The 12006-nt window shown below is 46.8% G+C and overlaps 1 protein-coding gene across 1 annotated transcript in view; it reads left to right on the plus strand.

Annotated features, from left to right (window-relative positions):
• The first annotated feature begins 5445 nt into the window (after positions 1-5445).
• The window catches only part of LOC146868666 (noelin), a 207235-nt gene continuing 200674 nt past the window's right edge, over positions 5446-12006 (plus strand). The window contains exon 1 of the mRNA XM_085612813.1: positions 5446-5927. Coding sequence (XP_085468939.1) covers positions 5862-5927 — 66 coding nt within the window. The 5' untranslated portion in view covers positions 5446-5861. The remainder of the gene's footprint in view (positions 5928-12006) is intronic.

The following is a 12006-nucleotide window of genomic DNA, read 5'->3' on the forward strand; positions in this document are numbered from 1 at the left end:
GCAGCAGGAAACAAAGTGTATTCTTGATACAAGCTGCAATCACCATTGCCAACTTTCTTGCAAGCATCAGCCATCTTCTAAACTGTGATCAGCTCAGATAGTGAAAAGCTAATGCCACAGACATATATATATAATTGTTCTCATTGGCCAGATTAATGTCAAAGTTTCAATATGTTTATGTTCATGTTTATAGGGCTTTATAAAGCTCAACATGTTACCCATGCAGGCTTATACTGTCACCAAACCCTTCACATCATAAACCGAGCATAACATTTTAAAACCTAAAACAAATCAAATATGCAAATGTTGACATTAAACAGACAGTGGTATAGTAAGGGGGTGGTGGAGAGGGCGGTCCACCCCAGGAGGCACTGTTTTTGGAGTCAGTGGAGGTGAGCAAGTCATGTCTGGTGACTAACACCATCCCCATGCCCCCCGAGAACAAGACGTCCATTTGCCGCCAGACCGCTCCTGAACCCAGAACAAGTTATCCGTCAGCCGCCCCTCCCCCCGCTCCAACCTGCACCGGGTGGCAATCTTAGGGTCTGTACCGGGCGGCTGTAGGTCTAGCTATGCCACTGTAATCAGGACATGCTTATCAGATTTTGGTAAAGAGCCAGGTCTCCAAACCTTCCTTAAACCTAGGAAGGGTGGCTTCTTTCCTCTTTCCTATTCCTCTTTCCAAGGAACAGCAGCTGATACGCACTCTGAAAACAAGAGACCACTAATAACAACTTGTCACTGGACCTCAGAGCACATATCGGACAGTACCTTTCAAATAGGCCTTCAAGCACAGTCAACCTTTCAGAGTTATCAGTGACAGATGTCAGTGACGGCCCGTGTAGGATGTTTTACCGGGGCGGTGATGTGGCGCAGAGGAGGGGCAGGGTGGGGGGTTGCCAAATGCGGCATACGGCCGAGTTCAGGTAAGTTACGAAAAAAAATTATAAAACGAATTTCATTGCGAAATTCGTTTTATTAATTTTTTACGTAACTTACCTGAAATCGTCCGTTTGCCGCATTTTGCAACCCCCCATCCTGCCCCTCCTCTGCACCACGCCACCGCCCCGGTAAAACGCCCTACACGGGCCGCCACTGACAGATGTACATAGATTTAGGTTTGCGATTGCCTAATAGCGATATTCAGCGATTCTATATTGGGTAATGATAAACAGCTATGTACAACAGTGTGTTTTACACCTTTGTGATTCGCAGTGGGTTTCAAATTGACCTACCTCATTAATATTCACGAGGTAGGTCACAATTTGCAGACCATTGAGAATCACTCAAAACACAAGGATGGTGGCCTGCTGGGGCCAGCAAACCCCCATATTTGTGCTTGAAAATGAAAAGTGTGACCACTACCTGCTCTTAAATAACTTTTCACATACATTTCCAGAGGGGAAAGGGTTTTAGGAGCCACTTCCCATTTGTGAATGGGTTATGACCTACTTGAAGCATGTGGGTCACAAAAAATTTACAAATACTACTACGAATCGCTATTAGGAAGGGACGTCCTAACCACGCCTCTTCCTAATACCGAATCACAAAATAGGGTTTAGTACATGGGAAAATGCTTTTTTTCGGTCACAAATGGCCCTATTCTAAGAATCGTACCATTTGCAGACTGAAAAAAGCATTGTACATCGAGCCCTAAGTGTTCTGCACCACGCATAAAGATTTGGGAATGCAGGTGCTTTCTGTGTAATTTCATTCAGGTCAGAAGTCAAAAGAATAATTATGGTATTTTCTTCAGCTTAAATGGCAAGACATTGTAGAATATGCAATAATGTGTGTTGGTGCCACAATGTAGCAACACTTCCTTGTGGAGGAATATAATATATATTTTGTTGCTTGTAATGCTCGATTATTGTCCATTGGGCAATGAAACAAAGTATCTAGCCATGGAAGAGTCTGAAGCTCTACATCCTAAAGGCCCCAATCAGAGCGTAGTTGAAACATATTTTGGGGTGGTAAACAGGTCCCAGGGCTATGGTCAGATGTATTTTTGCTACACCATTGGTTTATAGATGGGAAGTTGATGAACCTCAGAGAAAACCTTCTTTTGATATCATTCATAGCTGTTCATTACCAACACAGATGAACCTCTAATGGCGAATGTCTGTGTTCTTAGACTTTAGGAGACAAGGATCTGCACAACTTAGGAGTGCTAGTAGGCAAAAAAGATCAAAGGGATCCCCCTGTTTAAATCATGCTGCTAAAAGACGGCCTGCCTCCTCACCTTGCTCATAGTGGCTACCTCTCAGTTGACCAATGGTGCGGGATGCCTTCGATGTAAATAGTAGCTAACAACAAGGTTCTGCATGGAGTGCTTGAATCAATCTCAGCCACTGACAATCACTCAGGCGCATACTAATCCTTTGTTTCTTGCCCACTATGCCACCTCAGTTTGGACCCCACCATATGCAAATCAGTGTTGATCGCACTCCGATGGGGACAGTCCAGCACCAACTGCCAAGCCAGATGCTCCCTGAACCTCAATACAAGCAAACTAGAACCAGTTTCTCCCTGATAAGTGTTCATCAACCAGGTATAGCTTAATTCCAATGGCACAGTGAGCATAGGACACACATCTGAGCATACCTGTCGCACTTAGGGCATCAACTGCAACAACAACTAGGAGATGGATGGAATGCTTGTATCAATCTCAGACACTGGCAATCACTCGGGCCTCACCCCAATCAATCATTTTTCACCCACTATGTCACCCTAGTGGAACTGATGCAGCTTCTCATTGGAACCGACGCAGCATGACGCAACTCGACATGGACCTCGCATCAAAGCCTTGCAGCTCTTCATTGGAGCCTACGTAGCATGATGCAACTCGATAGAGGACTCTGCATTGCTCATTAGAACCAACTTTTATTCTCTTTCAATAACTACACCCCTCTCTATGCCCTAGTCAGCCACGAATCCATGGTAGTCTCACTTCAGCATGGTAGTGACTGAAAGTTCCTTTCCTGTTTCTCTGTCACTGGGGAAACATTCTTTACCACTCATGCGATACATCGCATGCCATTACAACGCAAGTCGTTACAACGACTTGCTGCAGGGGGCAGAAGGTGTTGGATTTGGTGGATTTTCAATCCAACACCTTCCCTATTGTTGCACACAATGGAGTTGGAATACTAAATTATACTATTCCAAATTCCAGTGCCTCCTCTACAGCAAGTCGTTGTAACAACTTGCCTTGTAATAGCATGCGATGTAACAACGCGTTGTTGTAACAACTTGCGTTGTAATGGCATGCATAGAAAACACATGTGTTGTAATGAGTGCTACTCCTGTCACAGTGCTTCATGCCATAATGGCTGGGGGCACTCTGGCTCTGTTCTATTTTTGCACAACTGTAAGCACTACCACTCACCATGCTTTTCCAGCAGGGACAGCTTTGGGGTTGGTGGAACCCAGTGCAACAATCTTTTTTGGCGCTTCCCCATGACCTCCTTCTCTGCAAATTCCCTTACTGCCACCCTCTAATAGTGGTCAACATCTATCCAAAGCCCACCCTCTCACATGCATTTCATTTGTTTTATAGCGCTACTCATATCAATGTAGGGTGTCAGAGCACTTTACATCACACACACACACATTATACACAAACAATGACTCATACATGTGTAAATCATTCTATCGAAAATGTTACATAAAACAATGAGGACTATTAGGTGTAGGAGTCACGTGTCTTCCATACTAGTGGGCAGTATATTTTAAGAGTGATTGCTCTGGAGAAGCACAAACTCAGGATTTGAAATGTACTACAGTGGTTGTGAGTTGGCTTTACTAAGAAGAATATGTTTCTACCCAGACAAACCCTTTTTAGCATCCTTGGGCTAATGAAAGACAGGTAAAAAAACAAAAGTTTCTAACCTTTACTACGCAGTTTACATGCAGCTTTTTGTGCTATATTTGGGTTATAACTTACGAACTACAAGTAACAAAAGCATTTCTGTGACAAAAGTAGTAGTATACTGAGCTATCCACATGAAATACAGTTATGTGATCTGCATGGTACATGTTCTTTGCATCAGGCATATTAACCCTCTGTGCTACTTTATGATGAGTCAAAACTGCCCTAGACAAAACTCAATCTCTCCAGCAGAAATATGTATCACCAGAGTTATCTTGACATTTTTATTATTGCCTGAAAACTGATAGACACAAAAGGAACTCTGCAGCAGGTGCTGTTAAATCCATAGGTTATTTCTAAGCACAGACCTGCCCACTGGTGGTGCCAAGTGCAGTTGCACCAGTCGCACCGTCCTAGATCAAGCCCTGTTTCCCGGTGTGGAGATCTACGAAGGGCCTCAGCTCCACCACCCTTGAACCCCGGAAACCTTTGTTTTACTGAGGACTTGCAGCAGCCATTTTGAAATCTCCAAAGGGCCGTGTTTCCTGGTTGCTGCCTCTGTGACTGCTGTTTTTATCCTTTCTCCTGATAATTACTTAGTGCATTGTTACTTTCTGTACTTATGTGACACGTTTTGTGGGTCAGATGCCCCCTTGATCACAAAATATGGAAAGTGTGGCATCCCAATGCAGGCTCCAGGGAGGCTCATGCTACTCCATAGCTCCCTAGCTGAGCTCCACGGCTGCTAGTAAAGTTATTAGTACTAATATTAGTTGTAGTAGTAGGATAATTGTAATTGCAGTAGCAATAGTGATAGCATTGCTGTTACTAATATGTGTGTAATAACATTATGATCTGCTGATTGATTGAATTGTCATCTTCTGTACTATACTATACAAATTAAATTCCCTCGAGTTATCGTTATTACTAAATTTGCCACTATTGTTATTATTATTAATATTTTTATGATCATTAGTATTAGCAGTGGTAGTATAAGTCTAACATTTCGACACTCTGTATAGCACAATACGTGTACAACCACTATCGTTAATTGATACAATACTAATCATGTTCCTCGTGTGCAAGCTTAACTAGCCTTATCTGATTATTATTTAATATCGTTTTAATATACTATTGTTAGAGATAAAAAGCAAAAGCTAGCCTTTTATTTCCACCCAGGCAGCCCACTAGCAGCAGAGCAGTGGCTAGGGATGGGAAGCATGTCACAGCCCGGCTCAAAGTCTTGCTCGCGCGGCCTCCCTGGTACCCTCTCCTCATCCTTCCTCTATTCAGCATCCTCTGCACCAACACATCCTCGGGAGATGCTCACAGAGCAGCACTGGGGTGGAAATCCAAACCTCACCGCGGACCAATCAGGAAGCAGCTTTATCATCAATACCCGGCAAGTGCAGAAGCCACACTGTGCGGGGGTGGGGGTGACGGGGGGAGAACAACAACACACAGTGGCCAATCTGCTGAAAGGGTACAATGGCCAATGAGGCTCTGTCTTACATCTCCAGATTGGCTGGCAGGAAATCAGTCCTCTAAGGATACAGCGGTGGTACCTTTTTTGCAAGCTGCATCCCTGGTAGCCACCGCACTCCTCTCTTTTTTTAACTCCCTCTTCCAAGCCCCTCATTTTTTTAAAGGCAAACTTTTGGCAGTGGCAAGCTCATTCTCTCTGCCTTGATCCATCGACGCCGCGTGCAAATGCATTTCCATCACCAGGGAAGCCATTGAAGAAAGAAACAATACACGGAAGAAGAAGAGACAAAAAGCCCGGGCGGAGAGAGAAACTGGGACACAATAAATATGCTAACGGGAGGAATCGCGAAGCCAGTTTCTCACCTTGCCTCCTCGGGCTGCTGAAAAGGCGTCAAGGGAGGCAAGACAGAGAAGAGGGCGCCGGCTGGAGGAGGAGAGAAGAGGACGAAGAAGAAGAGAAGGGAGAAGCCTTGGAGGGGACCAGGGCTGGGTCTGGCAGTGAGCAATGCCATCTGCAAGCAAGATCGTCAGCCTCTTCCTCCTCATCCTGATGGGCACTGAACTTACTCAAGTAGGTCTGCCGGCAGCATCTCTAGGGGCGCCTGTGTGTGTTATGCGGCCGGAGTGATGGTTCGAGCGGATGCTGCGGCCGGTTATATAGCGCTGTTTGGTCGCTGCTAGGCGCTGCAACAGAGATCAAATGAATGAATGACATAAAGGAGTGGGGCTTGATTTAGTGCTGCGACTCTTCATGTCGGCGCTGGATGAAAGAAAATCACAATGAGTGGACAGGGTGGATGTGGGTAGCCCTATGAAGCCATCACTCTGGAGGGTTATGTAGCGCTGCAGTGTTGCCTCTGTGTGCTGCAAGAAAAAGCAGTGAACGAGTCTACGGGGTAGAGCGGGAGGTTTGGTTAGCGCTGCAATGCCACCACCAGGCGCTGTAAAAGACAGGAGAGGAGACTGACCCACCTAACTCGCTCCGTCTGGCAATAATACGTGCCTTTCGCTTTCCCATCCCTTTTCTGTGTGCCTCTTCTAAACTGGTGTGCAGAGCTCTCTGGCCCGGTTCCGGCTCCGAGCGCTAGAAACACCATCAATACACAGACCGTACAAAGGCAAGGAGGGTATGTGGGAACAGGACGTGGTACCCACAGCTAATGCCCCAGTCCCCTTGCCTTCATACACCCTCTCCAAATGATATGTCATTCAAAGTTGCAGGTGCCTCTGTAGGTCGGGAGCCAAAGGGCACTCTGTGGATTTAGTTGTTGTAGCTGCGAGTTGTTAATCTCGTAGCTTCTCAGACACAAAGGTGTTTCTATTAAGCAGCATTTAAAATACATATTTAACACACTCTGGCTGCACCTTTAGCAGTACTCTCTACGTGTACAGCTGTAGGGATCCGGAATGGGCCAGTCTGGGAAAAATACAAGGAGCAAATGGTTCTATAAAGTGATCATGGGTTCAGCCCCATATGCGCTGTGATTCTTAACACTTTCATCGATTTCATTGAGATTTGGGGGCGGAGCCGGATATTTGATTGACATCTGAAGGGTCTTTATGGCTCAGAGAGGGCGTCTGTCACCCGCATCTTCTTCCGAGAGACCCGTGACGACCTAGCGCCTCGCAGCCAACCTCGGTGGCTTCCTCGAGTGCAGGCTCTCGGGGTTCTCCCGCGAGCTGGTGGGGTAGTGCTGTCGCCCCCCTCCCACACTACTCCCTGGGGCCCTGACCCCTCTATCTCCCTCTAGGCAGCTTCTAGAGAAGCAGGCGGGGTGCTTCTCACATGCCCAAGTGCACAATGTGTGTACGAGGATGCGTCGGCCGCTTGAGGGTGTGGGACGCAGGGTGGCGGACGGCGGGTTTCTGTCACCATTTGAACCATCGGTGACTTTTTTTCTGACGTGTTCCCGGTGCTCAATTTTCAATACAGATTCGCACTCCTCCCCCGTGGTTTAGTGGGATTTAAGGCGTGATACACGACTGCTGTGCTCTTGCCAACTTCATCGTCTGTAACAAAACGGGGCGAGGCAAATGCCCCTCCCCCATTTAGTTCACCATCGTGCTCATAACCTCGATGCGTGATGCCACCTTTAGTTGCTGCGGCTGTCTATGTTTTCTATATTCCGTATTATTTTAGTATTTCTGAATATTCACAGCGCCTTGAAGCCATCCGAAAGATGTGAATCGAAGCATGTTGGCGCTAAACCCCACCTATATAAAAAACACGAGCCCCAGGTTTCACCTGGTGGTGTTTGATGGCAGAGCAGCTTAGGTGCACTTCCTTGAAGGATGCCTGAAGGGGTCCCCAAGGGACATCAGCTATCTTGTTTATTCAGACACAGGTACCATTTGCAAGGCGTCCAGGGCATGCGTGACCTCCAATTCTCCTGCCTGCCCCAATTAAGCAACAATTCCAATGCCAAACGCAACTGTGCCGTTTGCGCACAACGCCCCGCCCTTGCGTTTCAGCCTCTTTCTAGGCGCTCCCGTATATTTAAATGAATCTACTGAGGCATACACCAATTAAGTGCCCAGGATGACACAATTAGGCCAAGTGGGGAAGCTGCGACCGTTTCCCCTTGGGTGCTTTATTACTTGATATCAGCTCCTAGAAGCCTAGCACCAATCTTCAACATTTTTGTGTGGCATTTTCAGACAATGTTCTCCTTTCTGGTGGCACTGCTCAGGGTCAGCTCTCCCTGAAATAAGACTGGGTCTGGGCAACATGAAACCAGTGATGATGGGGGGCGGGCTAAAAAAAGACAGTAATTGTGGTTAGCACTCCCTACGGTAAATGCAGGTTTGAGATTTTGCTGGCATTACATTCTGTATTAGGCTCTACATTATAATAAGACATTACATGAAAGATAACTTTGGACATTATGAGGTCGTATTATATGTTCCTGTTTTTCTTTTATATCTTTTGTACATGCATTTATTTGCATAACATGCATGCATACATCAGAGGAACGGACGCACACACTCGAATACACGAAATGTTACTTTTATGTGTTGCAGAGGGGAAATAAAAAGCTTCCATTGTAGTGACGCCCTACAAAATATATTGTTATTTTCTATAAAACAGAATTAGATGTTCTGCGGACCAAATAAACCGCTATACGTCCTTATGCATTGTATTGTCAACAAGAGTTGCAATAGATGAACCAATTCGTGTATTACTATCTGGAAAAGTCATCTAGCACAAACACTACTAGAAGGCGTTCTACCATCACATCACACTGCTGATCACTGCCCAGTGAGGGCGGGCAAGCACAACTCGGATCACACAGCCTCTGTCCATGGACGACCTTGTCCTTAACTGTGTCAATTATTGACTTATTCTTTAATATTATTCTGCAAATGCCAGAAGTTGTAAGGCCTGTATTTCATATGCATGGCGTCATCCCTGCAAATAGCGGTATTTCAACCTATGGAGACCCCCCAAAAAGAACGTGTTATCGTTAATTTCTTATAAAAGTTACCTTAATTTTTTTTTAATGTGGTCCCATAATGCAATCTCATAGTCCTAGTGACAATAAAGAGCCATCATAGTTCTGGCCTCGTGATTGACCTTGTCTCTAATATCCCATATGCAATGATAGGACCAAAATGCCTGAAATGTTCGCTTCACGCCCTCGTTTTTCTGTGTCACTCACTGTGTCTCTCTTTCAGTCTGTCCCGTGCTTTCGCTCTCTCTCTCCCTCTCACTTTATCTATCCCCCACCTTCTATATTTCCGACTACCATTCTATCCAAAACATTGCCTTTCCATTTCACAGTCCCTTTCTCTCCATCTTGTTCTTCCTCACACACACACATTTTTCCTCTCTCGTTCTTCCTCTTTCCCTCTCGCTCTCTCTCTTTCTCTGAGTCCCTCTCTTACACACTGTCTTCATTTCTGTCTCTCTCACTCACACTCTCTGTTTGTTTGAACCTCTCATCACCCTCGATCTGACTCGCACTCTATCTCTTTGAAGGTCTCCACTGTCTCTTTTTCTCAGTTCTCCCTCTCACACACAGACTCTCCTTCTCCCCTCCTCTCTTCTCTTCTCACTCTATGGTTTTTACTCTCTCTCTCTTTGTCATAGTCTCCGTACAAATGTACTCACATAAACACAGGTAGACATTCATACACACACACCTGTATACATGCATCTATAGTCACCCCTATCAGAGAGTCCTGGGATAATTTTTATCCTCTCATATAGCCTATACATTTCCCGCTCTTTCTATATAATATTGACATCTTTAGTGTATGTAAATAGGAACCTGTGCAGATAAAGGCAAGATACCTTCCCAGAGGTTCAGTATACCCCTTCCACTGTCAACATACACATGCATATACACACACATGGATACACACTTGCACTCAGACACACACACGCTCTATGTTAAGTCATGCTAGTGTATCATATATGGCTTTTACAACGCTAGCATAATCTCGACCGGTCACATTTATTGTAATAGTGAAGGTGTTTCCAGAGTTACAAAGTCCCCACCCCATGTCCCCTCCCCCACACACTACCCGCTATAATGAAGATTAGTGCATTTCCACACCAGCCGCAGGTAAGTGCATGGTTTGAAACCATTAGCCCAAAAGGCGGCCCAATGCGCCCTTGCTATATTGCCTAATCTGGGGGTTCAAGGAATCTTTGGAGAGAGGCAAGTACCTGCCATGGGCACCTCAGAAAAACATTCTTGTTTGCCACCGTAGTGAATTTCCAAAGAGTTGAGTGGGGCGGGTGGCTATGAGTGGCAGTCAGCATGGGGCACTAGGACAGGTGGTTGTGGTGGCTATTGTGGGACCTGCTGAGGGCACTGGGACAGGTGGCAGTGGGTGTCCAGTGTGGGGCACTGGGGCAGGTGGCTGCGGGTGGTCATTCTGGGACCTGCTGAGTGCACTGGTACATGTGGCTGCTGGTGGTCAGTGTAGGGCACTGGGGCAGGTGGCTGCGGGTGGTCAGCATGGGATCTGCTGAGGGCACTGGTACATGTGGCTGCTGGTGGTCAGTGTGGGGCATTGGGGCAGGTGGCTGCGGGTGGTCAGCATGGGGCACTGGTACATGTGGCTGGTTGTGGTCAGCGTGGGGAACTGGGGCAGGTGGCTGCAGGTGGTCATTCTGGGACCTGCTGAAGGCACTGTTACATGTGGCTGCTGGTGGTCAGAGTGGGGCACTGGGGCAGGTGGCTGCGGGTGGTCAGCATGGGACCTGCTGAGGGCACTGGCCCATGTTGCTGCTGGTGGTCAGTGTGGGGCACTGGGACAGGTGGCTGCAGGTGGTCAGCATGGAACCTGCTGAGGGCACTGGTACATGTGGCCGCTGGTGGCGAGCGTGGGGCACTGGGGCAGGTGGCTGTGGGTGGTCAGCCGGGGCACTGGAGCAGGTGGCTGCAGGTAGTCAGCATGGCACTTGCTGAATGCTCTGGGACAGGTGGCTTTGGGTGGTCAGCATGGGACACTGTGACCGGGGGTTGCAGGTGGTCAGCATGGGACCTGCTGAGGGCACAGGGACAGGTGGCTGCGGGTGGCCAGCGTTGGATCTGCTGAGGGCACTGGAGCAGGTGGCTGCAGGTGGTCAGCATGGGGTACAGGGACAGGTGGCTGCAGGTGGTCAGTGTGGGGCACTGGGGCAGGTGGCTGCGGGTGGTCATTCTGGGACCTGCTGGGGGCACTGGTACATGTGGCTGCTGGTGGTCAGTGTGGGACACTGGTACATGTGGCTTTGGGTGGTCAACATGGGGCACAGGGACAGGTGGCTGCAGGTGGTAAGCATAGGATCTGGTGAGGGCACTGGGACAGGTGGCTGTGGGTGGTCAGCCTGGGGCACTAGGACATGTGGTTGTGGGTGATCAGCCTTGGACACTGGGACAGGTGGTTGTAGGTGGTTAGCGTGGAATCCGCTTTGGGCACTGGCACAGCATAGGGTAAGGGGGTTGAACAAAGGACCATAGCCTTTCATTCTGGTTTCTGACAATGTGATCCCTTTCCATGCCCCATTATGATTGTTGCAAGCAACAACAACAATAATCATAATAATAATCATCAAAACCACCGCAAAAAAAACAACCCAAAACAACAACAAAATAATAATAATAATATTCACAACAGCAGCAATGACAACAAGAACAACAAGAACAAAAACAACTATAACAATTATAATAACAATAGTTGAAGTAACATAGCAGCACCTATGTTCAATACCAGAGCTACTACTGCTACTACTACTACTACTGCTACTACTACTAAAATAATCCTAATACCATCAACAGTAATACAAATACTCATTAGGATGATGATGATGATTGATTATGCTGATGATATTATTATCAATATTATTACAGACTGCAGAAGGACAGCCATCTACTGTAATATAAGTACACCCAATAGACTAACAATAATAAGCAGACATATTTTAGGTGCCTTTGTACAGGCGTGTCTGAATTCCCTTCCACCTCAAAGGGATCTGAAGTCAACCCAGCACCTAGCTCAGTGCCTCAGCAAGTTGAGAGCTTCCTGTTGACATCTGATGTGACCTGAAGACCACCCATTTGAAGACCACCAAAGCCAACTCATCCTTTCATCTTCCTAAGGCTAATAAATTGAGTGTGAAAGAGAATGAAGAACCCGAGCCCACTGGGATCCTAGGG

Source organism: Triturus cristatus, chromosome 1_2 (genome assembly GCF_964204655.1).
Source record: "Triturus cristatus chromosome 1_2, aTriCri1.1, whole genome shotgun sequence".
Lineage (NCBI taxonomy): Eukaryota > Metazoa > Chordata > Amphibia > Caudata > Salamandridae > Triturus > Triturus cristatus.